The sequence below is a fragment of the Dicentrarchus labrax genome, unplaced genomic scaffold (assembly GCF_905237075.1).
Source record: "Dicentrarchus labrax unplaced genomic scaffold, dlabrax2021, whole genome shotgun sequence".
Lineage (NCBI taxonomy): Eukaryota > Metazoa > Chordata > Actinopteri > Moronidae > Dicentrarchus > Dicentrarchus labrax.
In genome coordinates this window covers 8,729,003-8,754,371 of record NW_026136715.1, presented here as the reverse complement: position 1 = coordinate 8,754,371, position 25,369 = coordinate 8,729,003, and the positions used below count along the sequence as shown (strand labels likewise).

Genomic DNA, 25,369 nt, shown 5'->3' with positions numbered 1-25,369 from the left:
TAAACTATATATAATCTATATAAACAATAGCTGAAATGTTATTCAGTTGCTAATTATTGGCCGAGTTGCCTTAGAAGCAGTCTGGCTTGGTGGGAGTTTGCTTGTCATTCTGCCTTGGTGGTGGCTGGCCAGTAGCCAAAGGCTGATTCAAAATTTAGAATTACTGTCGGCAATCTTTGATCACTTGGCACAAAAAAGACTTTACTGAACTGTTTCAGAGGCAAATTTTATGTGTCCCTTCATTTTAGCATTTAATCTTTTTCCAGCTCTCCAAAACTTAAATTCCCAGGAGCAACTCTCTAGTGGGCATTAAACTTTCCCATGCTTGTAACAAAAATATAAGTAAATTGCACTCAATTAAACAGAGTGTATGTGGGGTACTGCCTTTATATATATATATATATATATATATATATATATATATATATATATTTGCTATATTTATTTGATGGCAGCCAGATTTATCAAATCCTTATTTGATTTATCATTGACTTTTTAAGAGAGAATAAAATACTTTAAAGATGACTTTATTGGCTGTTTACTGTTGAAAAATTATATACGTTTGTGCTACAATGTAAAGAAACAGATTTTAATAGTGATTCATTTAACTTTAATGAATGGTTCCCACTTATTCAACCATGTGAAGGGACACAAATGGATCCTTGTCTCATAAATCATAGACAAACGCAAGTAAACACTGTTCAAAATTTTATTCCATAATCCATAAAAATGGGTAATTCCTTTTTAGTGAAACCCTTAGTGGGGTAAAACCTATAGCTCTGTCAGCCATCAGTGCGGCAGTGCACACAGCAGCAGGGGACTGTGGTCGAGTGCAGAGGAACCTGGAGTTCCTCCTCGTCACAGTGAGGGGAGACGGTTGCTGTGTGGATTCTGCAATTTCCCCTAACTCCTGCTCTCTGCAGACAGCTGATGTTTATCTGCTCTGCCCATCTGGGCCTTGTGACTAAACATCTGGTAAAGCTGCCACTGTGCATACAGTGTTTCACAGAGTGGTGACAGTGAAGGGGCACTGCTGTCCACCCCTTCCAAAAAGATCTTGAGAGGCAGGGAGGACTTCATCTCTGAGATGTCAAGGCTTATTCTTAAAACCTGACTCAATTACCAGAGTGCTGTCCAGCAGTCCAGACGGTGCACTGTAATTATCCCGATTGTGTCCTTAATAGTTTGTGATCACAATGAAGGATAATCTGATTTGAAATAAGAATCAAATTCCTTGCCTGCAGCTTTTCGCCCTAATTTTCAGGCTTAGATTATGATCTCATTGAAAATTATCGAACAACATTATTACCAATGCCCACAAAGAGAAATGCAGTAGTCTAAGTAAAAAGCTATTTTCAGGCCACCCATGCAGCAAATCTTTTGAAAGTAAAGCATAGAGTGCTCTGGAGAGTCATTATCATCTATACAACATGGACCATTTTCCTTCAAAATTTTGCTTTTGTAAAAAATGATGGTTAATAGTGGTTAAAAAGCAAATGTCACTCCATCATCATTATCCAGGCACACCTTTCAGCATGTGCAGCAGTTTCCCTTTCTGTCTGTTTTCAAATGTTGTACAAACGGCCCAGCCTTTGTAACTACCCTGTCCTCTTTTTTCTCCTAGGCTTTCCCCTTGCATGAGATGTTTTGCAGTGACTGGTAGGCCTTCATCCATTATGGATGGTGTGTTTTAGGAGGATGATCCGTGCAGGATGATATAAATATCTCCTTTTGGTTCCCAGCAGGATGGGAAATGAAGCACAAGACAGGCTACTGTGTAGTGTTAGAGCAGGGAATCTTTATTATTTGATTTGATGTCCAAAGTAAAAAAAAAAAAGCAACGATGCACATGTGACTAGCAGACAGCTGTCTTTAATTCATGAGTTGTGGCAATTCCCTTGATGCCTCCACTTCAATGAGATAGTTTTACAAATCTGTAATGGCTCCTTCGGCAAATGTGTTGCAAAAAAGAGCAATTACTGCCAGCCACTACACTTCCATCCCTATTAAAATAATTGCAAAATATCACTGCTCCACAGTGATGGGTTTGACAGCTGCTTCGATGTAGCACAACTTTCTGATCCTGAACGAGTCTTTGCCCTTTGTGTCCTCGGTTACAGGCTGAACCACAGCGGGAGGCTGTATGTTAGCATACAAAAGCAGCATGAAGTAAAGCCTGACCAATATATGTGTGTGATGGTCAATTGAGAGAGAGAGAGAGAGAGAGAGAGAGAGAGAGAGAGAGAGAGAGAGAGAGAGAGAGAGAGAGGCCTCTCCCACTGTTTCCAGAGTCACTGTTATATTAGTCTGGCACTGTGGAGGAAGCCAGCCTACTGTTGAGAGCACGTACACACACATATAGTATCCAGTATCACTGTTGATACAATGGGGTAAGACAGACAAGGAATGAGATGTGCAGGTATGTTCATAACTCGAGGAATAATGTTTCCTTGATTATCAGAATCCCATGTTCTTAATTTAGCTCTATATTTCATAACCTTTTGGTAAAAAACTCTGGAGAGGATCTACGTGAGCAGAGCAGTGTGCGGCTATGAAGTCTATGGAACGGTGCCAAGCAGCAGCGAATCAGTTATGCTCAAGGCACACAGAAATAATTCATTGCAGTGCTCTGAAAGCAGTTGAGGCATGGGTGCAACACAGAACAGATTTCCTGTGTGGAGAGCTGGGTCCAGGTATTATTTCTGCTTGAATTTTAGGATACAGAAACTAGTTTGGGAACTCTGACTGTTCAATGAATGCAAATGTTCTGTGTGCAGTTCTAAATATGTCAGTTAAAATATTGAGAGCATGACATAGCAGCTTATCTACCATCCACTGACTGAAGTAGGGCTCGGTGGGAGATTACACAATAAAGACAAAACCTTGACTGTGCTGGAGACTAATACAAGGCAAACCCCCTGCATAAACACATCTATTGTTGATAAGATCAGTGCAATTCCATTTAATCTTTTACTTCCCTTTTTTTGTAGAAAATAAAGAGCTGCTCTTTCTGTTGTTTCCTTGGTGTCTAACGCCTCTCCTCTCTCTTTGCAGGAGCCTGCTGTAGAACCCACTGGGTCCTCTTGTGGCTTCCTGCCTGCTTGAAGGACCAAGAGGAGAGCTAAATGCACCCAAGTGATTCTGGAGAAGCAGAGAAGAGAGGCTAACTTCACACCTTCGTTCTTGCCTTATGAGAACGCTCACTGTGGACTCTCGTCTCAACTCACCCTGTACTGTTTAGTTACTGCCTGTAGCCAGCACTCTCAGGTGCAGAAAAAGAGTGAAACACAAAGGGGAAAGAAGAAAGAGTAAGCGATAAAGAGAGAGAGAGGCTGCATAATTAGTAATAACAAGTTTGTGTCAGAGCTAGAAACCATAAGAGGCTTCTGAAGACAAGCGTTCTCTGAAAAATACTGCGGCTTACCTTCAGGACATTTGTATGTGTGTGTGGGTATATGTGTGCACACCTCTTTCATTTTCAAAGGACTTGAATTTGTATTTGGATGCGGATTTAGCCTTTCATTATGACTCTGCGAGGAGGCTTTGAGAAAGCGTGGATTGGCTGCCACAGAAATGTCTGCTGCTGGGTGTTGCTGCTGGCTTGTTATTTCTTGATCGCCTTGGCAGCCAAACCCAAAATGCCAGGCCACACACACCTCAATTCAATACGCATTGATGGCGACATTTCCCTGGGTGGACTGTTCCCAGTGCATGCAAGGGGAAACGATGGCAAAGCTTGTGGAGAGCTCAAGAAGGAGAAAGGAATCCATAGGTTGGAGGCCATGTTATTTGCCCTGGATCGTATTAATAATGACAATGAGCTGCTGCCTAATATCACTCTGGGGGCACGTATCCTGGACACCTGCTCCCGGGACACCCATGCTCTGGAACAGTCGCTGACATTTGTTCAGGCACTGATTGAGAAAGATTCAACTGATGTCAAGTGTCTCAGCGGAGGGCCGCCCATCATCACTAAGCCTGAGAGAGTGGTGGGAGTGATTGGTGCATCTGCCAGCTCCGTGTCAATCATGGTAGCCAACATATTGCGTCTCTTCAAGGTCAGTTTCTCCCGCAGAATCTACTCCTTACTTTACTTTTCTTCAACATCTTTCTGATCATGGTTGCAGAGCACAGATATATCATAGAATTCCCCTGAGCATTATCCCAACATGTTTTTTGGAGATCAGACTTTCAGTTCAAAACAGTGTAAACAAAAGGCAAACTCTGAATGTTAATCTTACACCACACTGTAAACAAAGTTCACTTAATGGAATACACATGGACACACAAACACACACAAACACATAGTCAGTTTCATTTGACATTTCCCAGTTTGTGCTCTCATAGCCTTTCCTCTGACCTTTTTATTTTCCTCAGAAACTTGAATCACATTTATTTCAAACATTGTCCAGAAAACTAGGCGTGATCATTACACCATAATTCTCCTCACTAATGACACTAATTTGCCAAGAGTCCTTAGTGTTGCCTTCTTCTAATTAATTTGGGGAAGCCATGCATGGCACCATGAGCTCATTGCACTGCTACTGAATATAGTGCATAAAATGAGCTTCTGTGTTGTGTTGGCTCACAAGATGCAAATATGATGTGAAAATGAGAGCAAACCATAAACAATACATGACAGGACTTTTGTAGTACCTGCTCAGAGCTGTCAAACCAATCTACAGGCCACAACCAAACTAATGAGCGCAAGGACTGTGTCAAAACAGGTTGTCATTTTTTCATAATATCCCGATATTCATGCCAAACCTGCTGCAGTAGGAACACAGTGGTTATTTACTATAACCCTCACTCTATGAACACAGGTTGAATAGGTGAATACCTCTTATGGGCGCTTTAGAATTGACAAACGTGTTTTAAAGAATCAACTAACTAAAAATTTGCATGTATGTGCCCAGTCAATCAGTATGAATCAATTTAATACTATGGGGGCTCGGCATAAAGTATATAATGGCCTTACTGTCCTTTTTCCACCTCCATTTAGCTTTAAGCGACTAGTGAAGTGGCAGAGAACATGACAAGCGCTCCCATTCTTGTTCCGGTATTAAGAAATACAATATGTAGCTGTTCCATTCACAAAGGGTTCATCTTTTAAAAGGGCCCTACAGAAGATGAAGCCTGAATTATCAGCTGTGACACTGATTCAACAATGTGTCACCTGTCTGCCGCCATTCTGGAGCCTGCTAACTGCAGAGGGCAAAATGGTGAATAGTGAAATACCCCACTTCACAAGTCTGACTGAGATGTCACAAGTCAGCCAGAATAAAGGCTGCACACCTACATCCTTGCTGCTTTTTTAGAAAATGGTGGCTGAACTACCTGGTATAAGGCTGGTATCACTATCCAGCCATCACAAGCCCTCGTCTTCTACATCCACAAGTGCAGATCTGTCACACAAATTTCACCATCAGGTTATTTCTTATTATTCTTACAGCTGAGCAAAAAGGAGTTTGGTGACATATCTCACGCAGGTACCGTCTCATTGCCCAGCACTGTAGGAGCAAGTGGTAGTAACATAGGTTAGTCACTACACTGCCCCAGCAAAAGAAAGAAAAATAAACGACCCCATCCATATTACCTTTACCCCCCTGCAGAAGACACAGGTCGCAGCAGTCCACATACAGGCCTCATGACACCATGACCGCATGTTTCCAGAAAGGCCGAAAAATCTGGAATGACTGCCACACCTTATGCTATTGCACAACTCTCCATCGCCAAATGTTCTAACAAACGAGGCTGTTAATGCTGCCAGAGTCCTCATGGAGGGCACAGGAATCACCAGAGGAGGGCCTGTCCACTCACAGGCTTGTGAGATGTCTTCACACAGCTAATTGGCAAGCCACTGTTTGGGCAGGATTTTGCCAATAAGTTGTTGTGTGTTCCAAATAGTATGCCAAATCCTGCAGTGGGAACAAATCATTTAGTTTTTCCTTCTTTCTTCTCTAAAGGGCATTGAGCTGCTCCGTCCAAGACTCTTGGGAGTTTTGTGTGAGCATAGTGCTACTCAGATTCTGTGAAGATGGGCTGAAAGGGTGCACAAATAATTCAGCCACTGGGCTGAGGTCAGAGCAAGCAGGAATCCTTTTTTGATGGACAATGGTCTTGGAGGTATCAGCCCAGTGGGCTTGAACAGCCTGCTTGGAAGGCCCTTGAGCACGACGGACAAATCCCACTGAGGGACAGAGGAAACACAATATTTCAAGAGACGGTTAAAAACTCCTTCTTTCCCAAACCACTCCAAGAGATTCATGTATGTAGCTTTAGACACTTATATTTGGAATTGGCAAACAAGTCTCTAGCAGAAGTAACAGGAAACTCAAGACAGAGACCTATAGTAGGAAGTTATCTTGGATGATCATGCAAGCATTGAATGGCCCTGTACCACTGCTGGGTACAGGGGTACAATCCTAGAGTCTCCAGTCTCACCTTGACATGATACAAGCACTGAGAGGTATTGGGAGCAACCATTAGCGTGAGTGTATTCTGCATATCACAGCGCTGCTGCAGAATAACCATGAAGGAACAACCTCCTGTCTGACTCTCTGCATCGGCAGTGGGATCAAATGGAAGAGAGAAAAAGCATAGAACAAGCTTTTAGGGAATAGAATATTTGCATCCACCTCACTGGCTAACAGGGGGAAAAAAACTGAGTTTCACAATCATTTCAGCCTTAAAAAGTATCAGTGAAGGATGAAAACTTTGCTTTGGAACATAAACATGGCATGTCAGTACACCCACGATGAAACCCTGATGGTAAACAGGCATAGTGGTGCTACTTATATAGGACATATATAAAAAATCAAACATAGAAAACCCACAATTGTCCCAACATTACACTAAGGTTTCTCCAGTTTCTACAGCCTACGTAATACTGTGATAATGAATTGTACAACAGCAACAGTTTCTAAAGCTCAAGATGTTTGCAAAGATTTTTTGACAGTAAGTATTTGGACACCTCTAATTAGCTAAATGAACAGTGAATCTGTTCATACAGCTAAAATGCGACAGACAAATGCTTCATCAACCCTGTCTGGAAAACAGACGCCTTGCAGTGTCACTGTACTGAAAACATTGTATAACAGACAGAACAGGCCAAAGCGGGTTGCCCCTGGCTTGTCTTTTATCTTTTAAATTGTTTTTTTGTTCAGTACTAGTTCAGTTTTTATAATGTTACACAGCATTGGTAACAGTAGACAGCATTAATTGAAAAGAAAAAGCAAAAAGCGATCACAACACTGGCGGAAACATCATTCTTTAGGCATTTATTCCTGTAGTATTTTAAATAAACATTGTAGAGAACTGGAAAGCTTAAAAGCCTTTAATCAACTTATCTTCAGTTTTGCACTCGACAGGCGGAACATTTTTTTTATGAGTCACACTGATAGGGAAACAAGAAGCCATGAAAATGTGATTTGTATGGGGCCCAGATGTGGCCCCAGGTGAAAAGAATAATCCTGAGTTTAATATTTTTAATAGCATTAATACTGCACCGGGTCATGAGATGATATTGCATATGTATGAGGTAGACCCTGTACTTGTATTTCAATTTACTGTAGTGAACCAGGTGCACATCACTCCTTGATTCAGTTAATTTGTGCCTTTGTTCCTATAATTGTCTCTTCAGTATTTAATCATTGTGCGAATAAATGTAATAATGTAAACAAGTTGATAAAATGTTCCCACTGTGTTTAATTTAGCTCATCATCTCCTCTATTTCACCATCCTCTGTTTTACACAGCTGCTTTATTTTGGATTGCATTGTTCCATTTAGTATAATTACCCTGATATTTTGTTCAGGTGATTTTTAGATGAATGATACCTTTGAAGGAAAAGAATCAATTTGTCCATTACATTTTACTTTTGGTAAAATTTGTCCTTGAAATAGTTGTCACTATAAGCTTTAAATTTGGCCTTTGTGAACAAATACTATTTGAATTTCAGAGTGTAAAAGTCAGCAGGACCAATCAAAAACCGCTCTGCTGCAATTAAATGCAATCCTCTGTTCTTGCCGCAAGGATATTGACTAATAAGTAAAGCTAAGGTTGTACTCACATACGGCATGGCTCCGCAGGTTCCGGCTCTTTTCTCCATCATTAAAGTCACATAAAACCATAAGTTCACCACTTCCCTCTAATGACTTCAAAAGTCGGGCTTGGCTTCTTTCAACCTTTAAACCTAGTACTAGTATAAACCTATATTACTACTAATACTAGTATCGTCTGATCTGCTAGGTTGAAACTAAAGTCAAGATGATGAGGCTTTTTTTTGGGAATATAATATAGTTTTGTGGTATAGATAATACAGAACAATGATTAAAAGATCAATGTGCTGGTCAGTAGTTGCTTATGGCTTTAGGTCAGCTGGTTTCTTGTGGCTCCGTGTTTGTTTCAGTGTTCTTTTTTTTTTGAGTTGCTTTGTCTAATTGTCATGTTTATTTGATGATTTAATACAAGCATACAACCTTAACACAACATACTACCAATATACTTTTGGAACTGACATTGTTAATGTTGCTTGTCATCCTCAGGAGGCAAGAATTTGTTTCCTGACTGTAATTGGCTTCATGCTCTCAATTGTTTTTCAGCTCCTTACTTTTGGGCTTTTCCTTATCTTCCTCACAGTCTTAAAGTGGTAGAGGGCAAAGTGTTTACTCAGCACTTCAGAGCAGGCAGGATTCCGTCCCCATGGTGTGTCATGAATATTTTACTATATTGTTACGTAATTTACGCCCAGGGATTGGGGGGTTGAAAGCTCCCTCTCTGCATCCCCTCATCACAGGGTCCAGCGCTTGGTCTGTTCTCATCAGTTGGGTCTTTATACTGCTGTATAAGCAGGAGCACAGAACTTGAGGTAATTAGTGGTTGGTTGCTTATGATACTCAAGGCAGACTGAGTGTAATTAAAGCCCCAGGCTTTTGATTGTATCTTATACCTCATTGAAAACAGCTATACTGACAGGTTTGAACGATATTACTGCAGCAGTCAGAAACTGCAAGAGCATGCACTGTGTTTCAGGTATCGAAGTTGACTTGCTGAGACAATCATAAGCTGTCAAACAAAGAGGGGGGTAACGTGGACAAGTTCTACCCAGCAGCTCTCTAAATTAGGTACAAGCAGCCACAGTCAGTCTGCAGGACTAAGTCCTTCCTCTGTGGAGGAGTGAGCTTGGAACCGTGGAGACAGATGTAGGGAGGACGGCAGTGGTAGTAGCTAGGTATTCTCTGAACAGGAAGAAGAGGGTTAACTAGTTGCCTGTTGTGCTGTCTGTGAAGCAGAGACCTTGAATCCGCCTCTCTCTTCCCTCATTAGAGGGAGAGGCAGAGGCCCTCAGGCACAGTGCCTTACTCCCCCTCAGCATTTCACTGTGTTGAGACGGGGCTCTTATTGGATTACCCCATCAACTCACAGCGAGAACACGCTGAAAGCTTTAGAAGCTATCAAATATATGCAGACATCTGCTTCTTATTTTCACTTGTTAATGGTCAATTTCTTCATCTTGCCATAAAGACAATTATGATTTGCTGTTACCGTCAGACCTGAACAGAAATTCCGCAGCATGAAAATAAAATGTTGTATGTTAACTGTTACAGTGAAGCTACGGTGATGTGTTTGAAAGGGTACACATTGAACAGGTATATATTGTAGCAGTGTTCCATTTTGAAGCCAGTTTGACATGTCCACTGAACAGCAGCAGCAGTAATGAGAATCCAAATGTGATGAGATATTAAAACTCCATTATTAAGTTTTGTTAGCCTTAACTAGTTGGTAGACAAAACACTTTTTTTTGGTAATGTGTTAGTAAAGAGTTTTGGCTCAGTTTTGTTCTCTACCAACTCCTAGTTGCTAATTCTGCTGTTCTGTGCTGGGTAAGATTTAGCATACAATGTCTTTATCAGAGCTTTTAATTTGAAAACAGATGCCTGCTGGGATGAGGTTGATAACACAAGTCAAATAGGTAAGGTTGCATGCTGTAAAACCAAAACACTGGTGATAAATCGGTGAGTTTGTCACGACATGCAACCCTTCACACATTACAAAGACATTTGAGCTATTGCTCACATAACAATATTTATTAGTGCAGCTTTAAACTTTGTATGAAGTCTTCTGACTTAATGGACGTCAGAAGTCTGATGGTTCTATAATGGCAAAGTTCAGCACCTGACCTTAAAGGAAGTTATAGTGTGGTCAGAAAGGTCTAACTTCCAACAATAAGAACGTAAGTAGGGGACATTTTGTTGTAATCATGTTCAAAGGGAAGTGCAGTACAGCTAGATGCTAAACTCTGACTTGCTAGTGCTTTATCAAACCTGGACAGTGTTCCCAAGGTGTGCCCTGTCACCTTCACAGAGCCTCAACACCTTGGAACTGGGTGGTAATTGAGGAGAGAGAGAGGTCTGGACGGGAGAACTGATTCTGACTAAGCTCACTCCCTCTGTGCTAAGTGTAATTTGGTGCACACTACGCTACATTAGTTCATTCAGGCAGCCCATTGCCTGAAACTCACCCACCCATCCCCAGCAAATCCTATGTACTCGCTGAAATCTCTACACCCGGAAAGTCCAACAAACATGAAGAAATAAGGAAGCGAATAAATGCCTTGAAAACAAGCAGCAAGCAATTGTTTTCAGTGTCTTCACAGACCACTGGGCTGCCATGGTTTTATCTATGCCCCTCAACTTGACTTTTACAAGTGGCAGGGCAGTGCAAATCCATGAAGCTGTCTTTTCTCGACCCCAGATTGCAAACGTCCCCCATCTACCATGCTCTGACTACAGAAGAGCAGCCCCTTTAGTTCAGGATTAGTTCCGACTCGACTCACTTTGCCCACCCAAGCCCAAGCGGTCAATTCTCAGGACAGTCATGAGCGAAGGCTGCCCAGAACCTTGCCTTTTATTCTTGGCTCTATTTTATCCCCTTTCTCCTGCCATTTGCAAATCCCTCAGCAGGCAATCTGAACCACTGCTGGTAATCACCAAGCGCAGTGACAAAAAGCTACTGTGTGGCTGTCTCCTCCTGTGCATTCTCTTTCTCAATATGTAAGGTTTCACTCAAATTAATTTCTGGCATTTAATTAGTGTGCACTAGCAGATCTACTGAGGAAATGCTGGCAGGAGAGGAAAATTACTTTTCTTTTTAAATGTATGACTTCATTCTGCTGAGCATTGCTGAGAAATTCTTTAAGGCAAGGAGGGACAACGAGCACAACATAAATACCAACAGGGTCTGCTTTTGTTCTCTGTGCTGGAGCTGTCACTATACCACAGTGGCTGCAATTCTCTAATCTCAAACATTTAAAGATGTGCATCTAGTACCGTGCCCTGACTTTTCTGTAAAGTTTTAAAAAAGAGAAAAAAACCCTACACACATCAGAATCCAACAAACAACGCAGAGCCATCACATAGTTTCCTTGAAAAGAGAGTGGGATTAAAGGCTTGGAGCTGTCTCACCTGCATAATCTCACCATCAACCCACCAATCCATCACTGTCCTGCTGTGTGAGGCTGTGCTGCTTGAAATTTACTCAGACTTAAACAAAGGTTTGAAGTCACAAGGAAGAGAAAACAAAAACCCTTGAGTAGCTCAAACAGATTTAAATTAGAAGTAATCAATGGTGCCATGACAGCTTCTGTATTGATTTTGGGAGGGTGATTTTTTTGTCAGCTGGTGAAAAATGAGCTCAATAATTTGTTAATTTCAGCATAGCAGTTTCTGTGTTCTGTTCCTGACTAATAAATATAAAACATACAAGCAAGAAAAGGTCAATATAATAAAAATGTCATACGGCCACTGTAAAGTTGCCTGAGATCTTAAAGGGATTGTTCTGTCAGCCTAATGCCAGCCGATATCCTCAGCCTACCCTGTAGCGGGGACAGAAAGAGAAAGTTTGGCTGCCTTCAGGCTAAGCAGCTTGGACATCATCCAGCCTTCTAGCACATGAGACAACATGGAGGCCCCCATGAGTCACCCCATGAGTCACTGCTGTGTCACACAAAGGGACTCGCTTTCTGGTCAGAGGCGGTTGGGATTCACCATGAAAACGGGACATTCAAGCTATAATTTTGAAATAAATACGGCTGGGGCAAGATGATTTTATACTTTCAACATTGTGATTTTGTTTTGTGTTAAGCACTCTGGCATTGTAAAGTGACAGCCATTACGAATGTTTTCTTGCACCAGCAAGGAATAAATCTACATTTTCTACTCTATGCACCAATTGATGTAAGTAAAGACTGTTGTTACTGTAGCACTCATGCTGAATGGCATAATCTTTTGCCGTTTCTTCCTCCACTGTGTATTCAGTGGACGTGAACATCCATTTAATATATTTTGCCAAACAGCCCTATAAAAACAAGACTAAAAGTCTACAGCCATGCTCAATGACAGTGCTAGCCTGCTCATATTTAGCAGATACCAACATGCTAAAATCATGCTAAAAAAGTTCTGGATAATTTAAAATATTGATCTGATGATGACACTAGAACAAGCTAAGGGATCATAAAGATATTACAATTTATTTTATGGGAGATTAATTTCTAAAATCCATCCAATAGTTGATGGGAACCAACATTTTGTGCAGATCAAACATACTGTATTTCACTATAAGTGAAAGTGAGTGCTGAGATACTTAAGATACCATAACACAAGTGGTTGACAGGACAGACAGGAAACATTGCCATCCCTTGAGCCACACCACCAGCATGGATCAAATTTACTTTAAAAACTGGCTGATGGTAATTGCCACGCACCGATACTGATCCTGGATATGAAAGTTCTTGTATTTTTGCTAAAGCTTCTTGCTATTAGACAATATAAAAGATACCAAGCACTAGTTAAATGTTGCTTTCAGTGTTATCTAATGAGACCGTCATACATCTTATAAAATAAACAGATATAAACTGTGAAATGCGAGAGCTAATAAAACCATAATCTTCCATCAATGTGCAGCAGTTAGGTAGCACGAGAAGATTCAATTCAATTCAATTCAATTCAATTTTATTTGTATAGCGCCAATTCATAACAGAAGTTATCTCAGGACACTTTTCAAATAGAGCAGGTCTAGACCGAACTCTTTAAAACATTAATTACAGAGACCCAACAGTACCACCATGAGCAAGCACTTGGCGACAAGGGCAAGGAAAAACTGCCTGTTAAAAGGTAGAAACCTAGGACAGATCCTCCGGCTCTAGGTGGGTGGTCGTCTGTCTCGACCAGTTGGGGTGAGAGAGAGAGAGAGAGAGAGAGAGAGAGAGAGAGAGAGAGAGAGAGAGAGAGCGAGAGACAGACAGACAGGTGCACAGCAACAACAGTATTAGCAATGGCAATCTAGCAGGACCATGGCAGGAGGCTCCACCAGGATCGACAAGAACCTGCGAGACGAGAAAGCACAAGATCTAATGAGGACAGTACTGGTGTTATGAATTTCTACTAATACATTTCTAGATTCATTCCATTGAAATTGATTAACCTAATCTAACCCAAAGCACTGAAAAATATATTTAAAACACTCTCCAGAGACATCATTTTGTATTTCTTTTTAAGGCTGTGGATCCTTGTGAGGAGCTGGGCATTGAGTGCAATCAAATTTAGTTATCATTTATTTTAGAAGTCTTGATTTTGAGAGACATGCCAAGAAAAAAAACTATGGTGCTGCTTTCCTATTTTGAAATACTGATGGATGTAAAAATCAGCTAGCACAAAAAAAAAAAGCATGATTGAAACTGTGACAGCTGATGTTTATATCTACTAACAGGCAAACATGAGATGAGGAAAATGCAACGTTATAGTGACAGTATATTATTCATCTATGCAGATTTTTTAAGCTGTTAAACATTCATGCCGTTTGCCTCTTGATTTCTAAAGCTCCAGTATACATTACATGACGTTTTTACACCAGACGGTCCCGATAGTCTCATGTTTGTTTACATTTGTTTGCATTTTCTTCTATTATGATACCCTTGAGCACTTCCAGTTTTCTGTTTCTACAGCAGTGCAAAGGTGGAGCACTGCCAACGAAGAAAGAGACTATTTGCATGGATTTACAATGGCTGCCATTTTATGAAATCAGTTGATATCTAAAATCAGCGTCCAGTGAGACTGGCTGCAACTACAGAGAGAGAATACAGAAGCCAATCATGCATGCTGTCCAAATATTTGTACACATTCACATTACCAGCTGGCAGTGGAGGATCAATTCTCATTTACAGGCTAATTATCATCACAAGAGCTTCCCCACTTGATAAAAAAAAAACACGATAAATCCTTACAGACTAGCTGCCTGTTTGTCACCACCCCATCACCTTGTTTCTTTAACCTGCAATCATTAAGCTATCAAGATTTGAAGACCTTCCATTTAAAAAAAACACACAAGGATATTGACCCAGCATCTTGAATCTGTTGTGACAACATGCCTCATTTCCTGACATGTTAACCTCGCCCTTCTGTGGCTGAATGTTAGTGTTTGGACTTGTACAGTGGAGAACTGGAACATATTGTTATCGATTTTAAGTTTAGACGAATATGTCAGCTTATGTCGCAGTTTCTAGCCCAAGATTTTAATTAATGCCTCCGACAATTCCAGTCTGTATGACAAAAGCTAAAATTTTTTGTCCTTGCAACAGTACACATCTCTGCCCTCTGACTCCTCTTCTAAATTACTGTTTTGAAATTATGGATCAATAATCACTCAATCTATGACACTATGGGCAGTTTGAATGCTTAAATTCAGCATAATCTTTCTTCCCATGGCACCAACAGACTATAGTAGCTGTGTTTAACGGTCCTGACAATAAGAATACTAATAAAAAAGAATAACAGTCATCTCTCATGAGGCCACTCAGCCACAGAATCTTTGAGAAATATTTTTCTTAAGAACCAGCATTTTGTATTTTGAATTGAAGTTGTGTTTTGTATCCTGAGGTCCTTTTATATTTGTCACTGCTGATTTATCTCATGTAATACCATTTGTTACACAGTTAAACATGCTGTTTTCACTCTGATGTAACATATCTTGAAGGTCATCTTATCTAATCTTAGTTGCAATACATTATAGATGATGGTTTTGCACTTTCAGGCTACCCCTTAAGTATTAAAGTACTTTATGTGTGAATGTTGAATTCAATATGGGCCTGAATAATTATACCATAATACAGTGCTGTATAACTTCGGATGCTGTTTCACATTTGATGGCAAAGTCCACAAAGGTATAAGGTTAGAGTGGATTGGTCGGTAAACAAAATGTTAAACTTTAACACGGGAGAGAGCTGTTCCCCAGTTTCAACAGAGTCATGTGTTTGTTATTGTCACCATGATTATGAAACTCCCTAACCTTAACAAAGTAGCCATTTTAACCCAAACCATGGCATTTTCAAACCTTAACTATGTATTTATTTAGACCCAAAGAATGACCTTTCCATAAACCTACCCAAATCATAACCACATCATAAAATGGGGTATGAACAACTTATTTTGTCTTTAATTTCGAGATCTTGCAATAAGCATGTATGTTGCCAAAACACATTGTTTTTAATGTTACATAATGAATTAAATTAATTTATTTTTGAAGATACACAGTTTTGGGGTTAAGAATTTTGTATTTGCTAGATGAATGGATCTTGGTAAAAAAAAACAACAACAAAAAAACTGACCTATAGGGTATTTAACACTATGGTGAAAATAGTGTGAAACAACAATTACAGCACACACAACTAAAGTAGTTTAGCCCATGGGACAGATGTACAGATGCAGATAATTTAAACACAAGAGATGTGGTCAGAATTCTTTGTAGTTAGTAAGTAGTCAGATTTATGAGGTTGTTTGAATTGCTCACCAGAAACACATAGGTGTTTTCTCATCTAATACACATGACCTTGCATGTCAACGTTTTTTTGGTACCAATCCGACCACTTCCTCTGCGGACCTTGTGGCTCTATAACACTGTCACACTATTTCCTGCTTTGCTTCCGACGGATAAGCCGGAGGGCTTTGTCACTGAAATGTAAACATATTTTGTTTTGGGGCAAATGCTGAAGCTATTGGACATTGTGTTTCACATATACAGTATAGTGATTCTTAGCTACAGAACACCTAGAGTCTGTCTATAAGGTTGCAGGTTATTCAGATTTGACTCCAGGAGCTCCTGTGTCATTTTGAGAGAAGCTGCAGTTTCCTTTGATAACATCTCGGGGTGGAGATCTCTACCCTGTTGGGCTCCTCAATAAAACTCTATAAATCGAGACATGATCCACAGCCCCAACAGTGCTGCGAGGCTCACAACACTGCTGATTCGCTGTAAATGAAATGTCAACAGAGGGGTAGTTTAATCACATTAACAATGTCACATTCCTTATTTTGTCATGCATGACTTTCTAAAATAGCGAGAGGATTTATTACTCTTTATATTACAACCTCCTGTCTTTTGTTTAACCCAGATTTACTGTCTTGTGTGTCTCAATGACACTGCAAAGTCAACAGTACAGATGGTAAACCCACAAGATCCCACTGACCCCTGCCGGAGCATGACCATTACTTAAGGCCCCAGCAGTATCGACATGGGATGAATACAGTGAGTGGATGGACTTGTTCCAAAGTCATTCAAAGGTGTTGTCCCATTAGATTTAAATGATGATGTGCAGTTTGTGAGTGAGAAATCAATATCTGTGAATGAGCATAACAAATTAAACTTTCTATATGTTCTGTCAGTGATACGTTCAGGAAACAAATGTTGTTGATACAAATTCTTGAGCGCTATGGCAATTCTTGCAGCACAGATTTATCTATATTATGTGATGTGAGAGCAGTTTGTGCTAACCTTGTCTTAATATTCTCAACATTTTTCTTTTCACTATTTCTAAATGAAAGATCAGGTACAGTAATAAAAACAAGATATGGCTTTATTTTTCCATACAAAAAATAACTTTTTCTTTAACACATTTTCTTTGAATGAATGTGATTAATAGCTCTCAAATTATAACTGAAAAAAATCCTCTCTATAAGCAATTAAGCAGCCAAGGGGGGAAAGCTTTGGATAATTATATTCAATTAAAGAAAGCAGGTAATTATGCCCAATGCGAGTGTGAAACTTACTTTTACACAAACAGAAATTAGTTTCAATGGTGCTTAGAGTGGTCTAGATAACCCCTGAGGAAACTTCGGATTTAATCTGTGTGTGTTTTCTTACGGTTGGATCAGCTGCTCAGGATAAAGGTCATGGCTGGGTAAGGAGGATAACACGGTTTACATCAATTAACTAATTTTGTTTGAAGCAATTTTGAAGCAATTAGCCGCAATTTGAACCATTTAATAAAAAAAATGGTTTCAATAACAAAAGCCGTCCTCACAACAGAAAATGCAACCAGCCAGTCACTTTTCTCCTCAAAAACAAACCTGTGCAGACTGTGACACTTGTGTAAAAGCCATTACCATCGACTCAGTGAATACATGACCTGCCTGTGTACTGCTCTCACAGTTAATCAACTAGTCAGGGTTAATGGAAGCATCAGATCCTGACATAGACACTTCCAGTGATTCTGAAGCTGCAGCGGAGTAATTTTTTACCTTTTACCTCACCTTTGTTAAATGTTTTAAAAGCACAAATGATAGCTTTAGTCAGCCAAATTGGTGGCAATGTGTTTATATGAAAAATGATATGATATGAAAATAGTTCTCAGCTCTGAATGTGTTAGGTTAGAGCTAAGGGAAGTTAACGGCAAGATGATTTTTAATTGGTTAAGAGCAAAATGTGTTGGCGACTGCTTATTAATCACAGGTGCTTCATGCATGAATACTTTTCACAGGAATTTACATAATAAACAATGTGGATTGCACGTGACATGGAGGCACATTATAAAATTCCCTTTTATTCTTCCTGTATGATAGCAACAATAGGAGGTAAGTAGAATTTTATTTGTTGTGCTTGGAGCATTGTAAAATAATATCTTTCCAGAGACAATCTCTTGGTTACTCAGGAGGATCTACAAACCTCACTTAATTGACTGGAAACTATTCAAGGCAGAAAATACTAAAAACTGTCCACAGTGAGCTCTGTGGATTACCCTGAAGAACCTGCTCAGACATGCTGCTCTTGTGTTTTCCATTGCTGTAAGCACCACAAGCCAATTACAATTTCCAGTTATATATGACATACAGTATGTTACTGTTGTGATAGGGAATGTGTTTAAGTGGCTCAATATGGGCCTACTGTGGACAAATTATACATTGCTTTGTGTTTTAGCCTTAGTCTGAGAATAAGAGGTGCATGTGTCCATCATCTGCATCTGTAATGGCTATCATAGTGGCATGAAGCCTTCAGTAGCCATACATTTTTTAGGTGCTGTGTCATGTCATCAAATACGATCTCAGTGTATTTGGCAGATTTCGGAAGTCAGCTAAAAGCATTACTACCAGGAGTTAACCATGAAGTTTTGTTAAAGTAATTAATCAGTTGTAACTCTGAAGCAGTGTGACAAAATAGAGAGTAGAGTAGTTTTATGATTTTCAGCAAATTTACTTATTGTTATAAATATTTTATGCTGCCGTCAGTCTTTCTAAAAGCCACATAAAGAGTATTACACCTTCTTATTTCCATTTGCAGGTCCTAAACTTCAAAGATCTGCCTTAGGTGAAAAGCCTGGTTTGCTTACACATGGAGAAGTTGGCTGTCTGTTGGCATCAATGTCAAAGCACACACAGGAAGGACTAGATTGAAACACTCAGGCAATCAGCCTGCACTGCTTACAGACTTAAGCTAGGCACAGCTTGATTTTGAGCTGGAGAGACTGCAGGCACACTCACTCAACCCACTCTGTTGTCTCATAACTGCTGCACCCTGCATGTGCTATCAATGCTTTTCACCGCCCCATTTCTCTTTTCTGCAAGTTAAGCTGAAAAAAGGCATAATGAAATATTTAAAATCCAACTATTGGGGTTTGCAGAGGAGTGGCTTTCTTTGAAGAAGTTGTTGTAGGTGGTTGACCTTGATATAATTCAAAATAAAGAAACACAACTTAAGGGGGAACACATCGAGAAGAGAAAAAATAAAGAGTTAAGATTTAGATGGTGTCTATTGGTTCAAGTAACATGAGTCAAGCCAATGAGAGTGGGCCGTCTCTCCCACTTGTTTACATTAGTGTTTCAACTGTTGAGACATCGCTGCCAAAAGATTCTATTGAATCGGTCTCTGTGGGATGGTTTCTAATTTGATTAAGCAATCTATGCAAATTAAATGTAATTTGCATTACCTTTTGTGCAGATCAGAAGTTAGATGTCAGCAATTAAAATGCCTTTGAACAAGATAAGGCCACCGCAGACACACAACATTCATAATACTGTGTCAACCCTCAAAGCTGAGGTGAACATGGATTAAAACAATTAGAGCTACATTTCTTTTCCTTTGTAGTTATTATGTTGTTGTTGTTGTTCTACTAAAATGTTATTTGACCTTAAAGAGCTCATCTAGAAACTAGTTTAAATTTAAAGAAGCATTTGCCTTACTATAACAGTTCTATTTCATGGTCTGTCAGGAAAGGAAGAAATAACCCCATTAAATCTTTTTTATTTAGGAATGTGGTCCTAATAGCTTTGTAATAGATAATTAAGTGGTACTAATCAGTTGCCTTCAAGTACTTAAGGGATATTCAGAGGGGACTCAAATCCCATAATATTAAAAAGGACAGATAAAACTTACCCTAGATTCATTTTAGAGTTACAGAATGACAACACATGTTCTACATAAGTTTGAGCTGAGAAACTTGTCATTGGGATATATGCCTTTATTAATACTGGGATGTTTTTCCCAGTTTAAAAGCTTTAAAAGTTTTTTTCAACAATATTGTTCTTTGATTTTGGTCATTCAATACACATCCGATGGGGTACAGCCAAAGCACACAGATCAATAGTGCAGTCAGAGGCTTTTAAAGCTGGCAGGATGAATAGACGGCAGAGTGCTTTGAATTATTCAATGGCACTGTGGATTTGTCAGTCTCTTTTTGCGCTGACCAGATCGTTTACACAGTTACATTCGAAAGACCAGCGACCAAGACGTAAAATATCAGCACAGACATCTTCAGTCATAACTTTCTGTTTAAGGTTAGAAGGGAAATAACACACCAATCACGGCGATCAAATAGTCAAGAAATATGTTTTCCCATGGGAGACAAGATATTCATTTTATATAATTTTCATTCCAGTTTAAACAAGTGGCAAGATGACTCAGAGCTGTCCACAGAGAGAAAGTGAGACACCGCACCTCTTATTGAAAACATGCCTTGTGGCTAAATTGCATTGAGGTCTATTACAGCAATCCGTTGACACATTTGGCCTCCTAATGACTGCAAAAAGTAAAACACAATCAAACAAGAAAATGGACCAGAGCTTATCAGTGGATGCTGTTTTAAATAATGTTTAAAGTTTGGTTTACTATAAAAAGGTTTGGTGGCCACTGAGCTGAATTGAAGCCACATTTCCCATAATGGATGCACTTACTGGTCAATTTTTCAGTCATACCGTCTGTGATGTACTTGACCTTATATAAATACACAGAAACACATATGGGTGTTACTTTAAAGTCACTACACTCAGCCATGTATAGAGCAGATTTATTCCTGCACACTTGCATCAGCAAGCCACTCATCACCAAATAAGCTGTAACTACCATTTAATATCAAGCACTCATTGCGTCAGTTATGGAAAATTACAGCTAAAGGGACAAAATACATCCTGGGAAATATATGTAATCATTTACTGAAGCAGAAGTAAAAAGGCAGGTTCAGAGAAAAGAAGTGGCCTACCACCAAGTTCCAATATATAATCAGTCCTCGCACCACATTACATGTGTGCATTAAAATGAGATTGTAAATGTTGTTGAAGTCTTGACAGGACGGCATGAAGCAGGAATGCTTTACAATGTGACACATTTCTGTAAACAGCAAGAGGAGAATGTAGGAGCAGATTATTGTTGATGAGGTGCTGATGATGTTTTTTCACAAATAAAGACGAAACATTATCTATTGCAGGGCCATTGGGAGAATTCCTTGCCTTGCCAGCTGATTGACCTGGAGTGTCAGACCAGGGTTAAAAGTGCTAAATTAAATGAGCAATGTACAGTGAAAACAACACAGGGCAGCTACAGTCCCCCCCCCGCTTGTTTTTAATCTAATGGTATGATCCCTGCCTGTCATCACATGCAATTGGCCGCATGCACATACGCATCGAGGCATTGTTCAGTGCAAGCCGAGTAGTGTGGAGAATAAATGGAAAGTGCAGGGGAAAGAGAAAATGTGGATCTGAGTGCATCAAAATGAGAAAAGCCCTAGAGGAAAGAGCAGGTAAAATTATAAGCAAAATGACAGATATATTCACAAGTAAGAGACATGGTTAGTGTATAAAAAATAGCCTACATGCTAGCAGAGACACCCTCAGCACATCATAGTAATTCAACCCAGCTGATCTTACTGTATGTAAAAAATGGATAAATGGCATCAACACCTAATCATAGTATATAAGGACACAGTAGAAGTGTATGCATGCAAATCACACAGTATACAGACCTGTACACTCATCTGTCAGATGAAAGTACCTCCAGCACAAGTGTAGACAGAGCTGTGAGGAAGTGCCAGGTGCAAAACAAAAATACACAAAAATGTGTAATGAATATGTATACCTTTAGCCTTAATTATAGATGTGCAACTGACTAACTTTTGAAACGAAAGACACTTTGGATAGATTTTTGTTTAGCAATTTAACAAAAAAATATATTAGTTAATATGCATGAACAATAGAGAACAAATATTTCAACAATTTGGTTACAGTATACCTGGTCTGTTATGAATTTGTCTGGTATTCAATAAGAATCTGTTCAATACAGTTGCTTACTAGCTGCTAGCTACTAGAGTTGTTCCAATACCAATACCAGTATCTGAAATTCCTGCGACAATGCATAAAATGTGGTAACTGAATGTGTATGTGTATCCGATCTGATACCACGTATTTAATTTGTCCTATAAGGGGACCCTGTGCCTTCCCAGCAGTGTCCTGTTCACCATTTTGTCCTCCAGGGATAGCGAAGTCATGACCTGTCCTTCTCCTCTGGCGAAGGATTTAGCTTGAGCCAGGCCATTCAACAGTACAGTACTTGAGCTCCAGTGTGGCTTGACAAAATGGGTTAATATGTGTCTGCTATTGAAGACCAATGTGCTCTTAGCTAATGTAATATGAGAAGCTAAGTAGCCTATTACTAAAAGGGAATGAGAAATAAATAAAGCTAGCAGGCAACAATTGAAGTTGTGTTCTTCATTCATTGACAGCAGCAAATATAAGCTATAAATAATGAAGTAATGTGTCTTGGAAAAAATGTTTTCTATAAATATTTTGTAATCACTTAGTGATTCCATCCTTGATTATAATTGTTCATATATCTGAGGAAGGTATTCTTGTTCTCACCTTGTTGATGATAAGTTAGGTTATGTATTTATTTATTTTTAAACACTTACCGTATGACCACATTCCTATTGAGCTGAACAACCAGGGAAACTCAAAAAGTTCATGAGTGAAGAAAGTTTTCTCCAGCTGAAGATTTTGTACTTTTTAGCCAATCAGGTTTCTGAGCCCATTTTGTTACCATGGCAAATAAAGTTAGTGTCATAATCAGTCATAAGTATTTTTCCACTTGTAACAAATGTCAGGAAGTGAAGTACTTTCTAGTTGAAGAGGGTAACAAAGTTGGTTTTAAGAGTGAGCAGAAAAGGGAATCCAAATGAAACTGAACAGAATAAAAATACATTTGAGAGTTTTTGAATATGAGTGGAAAGAAATTTCAAACAATCAAATCAATTTAAATCTTGACTAAATGTTGGATGCGATTACTGTGTTACTCATGGCTGAAAATCAGTTCATGTTCTGCAGTAATAACAGTAAAGAAGTGGTAAGTAAAGCGCGCCTCTAGCTTGATTTGATTGCCTGGGCCAAGTGTGACATTGACGAAGCGAGAAGCGCCGTTAACATGGCAAAACAATGTTTTGTTGGTTTTAACCGAATATCCAAAATATTGGCAAAATAAAATGCAAAATAATATGTGTTTGCATCTACTACCATTCTCGAGCATTAGGATTTGGTTCATAAAATTACAACTGGTGGTGTTAATTCTCCAGTCTGGTGCCATAAGAGGGAAGAAGAGATGAAATTAGTTAAAAGAGTGCCAGTCAAACCTATAACGGTGGAAAACAATGTAAGTAAAAGGGTAATATGCCAATATGGCATTTATGTGTGTTTTATATGCTAATTTGAGGAATGTTGCAGTCCCCATCACTCTACTCAGAGAGTGCAATAATTCAGCAGTGTGCATGCTGATTTTATGTTGGGCATATAAATCAAGCAGTAACTGTTCTGAGGTCCACATAATTACTGTAACACTGAAATGAATTTTGTTTGATGAAAATGCTTGGAGAGATGATAGCAGAAGAGTGGACAAGACAAAGATGCACTCAGCTCTACTCAACACCTGTTCCCATTTATTCCAAAAGACTGAGGCACTCAGACTTGTCAGGCAGAGCTCGGGGAGACCAGATCTAATTAGCTTTCGCTCCTTAGCCCGGGAACTCCAACCTCCTCCCAACTCCAAACCACAACTATACCTCATTTCCCAACACTCCACAGCAGAACAGCAATTATCAACTTCCACTTTTATTAGCTATCTGTAATGGCTCTTGACCAATTATAAAGTGGTTGGATAATTAGTTGCCTTGGAGAATGGGGAGACTCAATTGTTTGTCGCTTGAGGTTATCTTTGAGGAATTATTTACCAGAAAAGAAACGAGTGAAATAAAACAGCACAAAAGAGGGGGAACGAAAGTGAATGAGTTTGAAGTGATGGAGAGGCTCCAGCGGTATAGGGGAGAAAGGGCGCCATACTCGCTGGAGCCACCTGCAACTCCCCAAACTCTCCTCAAGTGCTGAAGCAGCCTGTGAAATGGCTTCCTCGGGTTGTGTAACCCCAAATTGTTTCGAGAAAAAGAGGTTGTTTATAATGGCGTGTATTCTACCTCCTCCTACCAAACCACTGAGCGATAACGGCAGAGAAAACATACAGTAAATGTGGGCAGAGTCTTCAGGCTTTGTTTCTGTTTGTGTTTATCAGGCATCCACAGATCCCTTCCAGTGTAGGCGTCTGGGGTAATGGATTAGAGTACTGGTGCCAGAGATATCATGGTTGAGAAAGAACTGCATATTTTAGAGTTTCTTTGTCTCCCTGTGAGGCCTGTGTATTTCACTGGTGAGTTAGACTGTTACTGATATGCCCCGTGGCATGGCGGTCCAGTGTGAGTATAATTCAGTGCAACAACACTGGCAACCCGAGGGTGTGGAAGAATGGTGGAGTAAAAGGGTGGCCAGGGAGGATTTAACATTAGCCTCACTTTGTGACTGCAGGAATATGGATTTTTTTTTCGCAAGCAAGCTGAAGCCAGGTGCACTAGCATTTAAAAAAAAATACTAAAGTCAGGTATTATATATACTTCTTGCCAACACTTCAGTGTTGATTTTAGTTAAAACTTAAAAAAAAAAAAAAAAAAAATACAAATAAAAGTTTTGGTTCTTGAAATTGTTTTTTTGTTTGTTGTCATGGTTGATGGTGTTGTGGCATTCACAAGATCAATTGCTGACCTGTGAATAGCCCTGGAACAAAAGTAATTTCTATTTCCTTACCTGCACACATTTCACAGCAGTTAACAGACAGATCCTAGATCCTATTTTAAGTGTATCACATCATTCTCAGACACGTCAGTGGAATTCTTCAACAAAAATATAGAAATGTGTAAAATTTCCACAACAGTACATTCCCCCCCGATTCCCACTGCTTCCATGACTGTTCTGTCACAAGCGCTCATTGATAACTGACATCATCTTTCAGCCATCAATTTTAAAATGGGACCCCGTGGAAGGAACAGATGCAAAGATGAAACAATAATGAGATGCTTAGTGACATCTTATTCTTATTGATGCTTCCTGAAATCCTGAGATGCATAAATTGTTCCTTTGTCTCCAGTGGAAAGTTGCACAGCTTCATCTAATATGTGATGTTGTCAGCTTGCACTCTGTGGCTTTGTTGAAGAAATTCTCATCGCTCATCAATATTTTCTTCCTGTCAGTTTTACTTGAATTACAGAGAATTCACATATGTGCATACTTTTAGTGAGTTGAAGAAATTGAATCCATTCCACTGAAAAATAGTCTATTTAAATTGAGGCCAAATGACAGACCATCACAAATCCACTCGCAGCCTACAATGCTGTTCAATAAGAGAAGCAGTTTCTCTTCAAAGCTTCACTTGTTAGGCTATAGTTTTTATAATCACAGTACAGACCT

The 25,369-nt window shown here is 39.5% G+C and overlaps 1 protein-coding gene across 1 annotated transcript in view; it reads left to right on the top strand.

Annotated features, from left to right (window-relative positions):
* Window positions 1-25,369, top strand: part of LOC127377611 (metabotropic glutamate receptor 4-like) — a 169,081-nt gene that overhangs the window by 45,249 nt on the left and 98,463 nt on the right. The window contains exon 2 of the mRNA XM_051425678.1: window positions 3,055-4,058. Within this exon, the coding sequence (XP_051281638.1) occupies window positions 3,525-4,058 (534 nt within the window). The 5' untranslated portion in view covers window positions 3,055-3,524. The remainder of the gene's footprint in view (window positions 1-3,054; window positions 4,059-25,369) is intronic.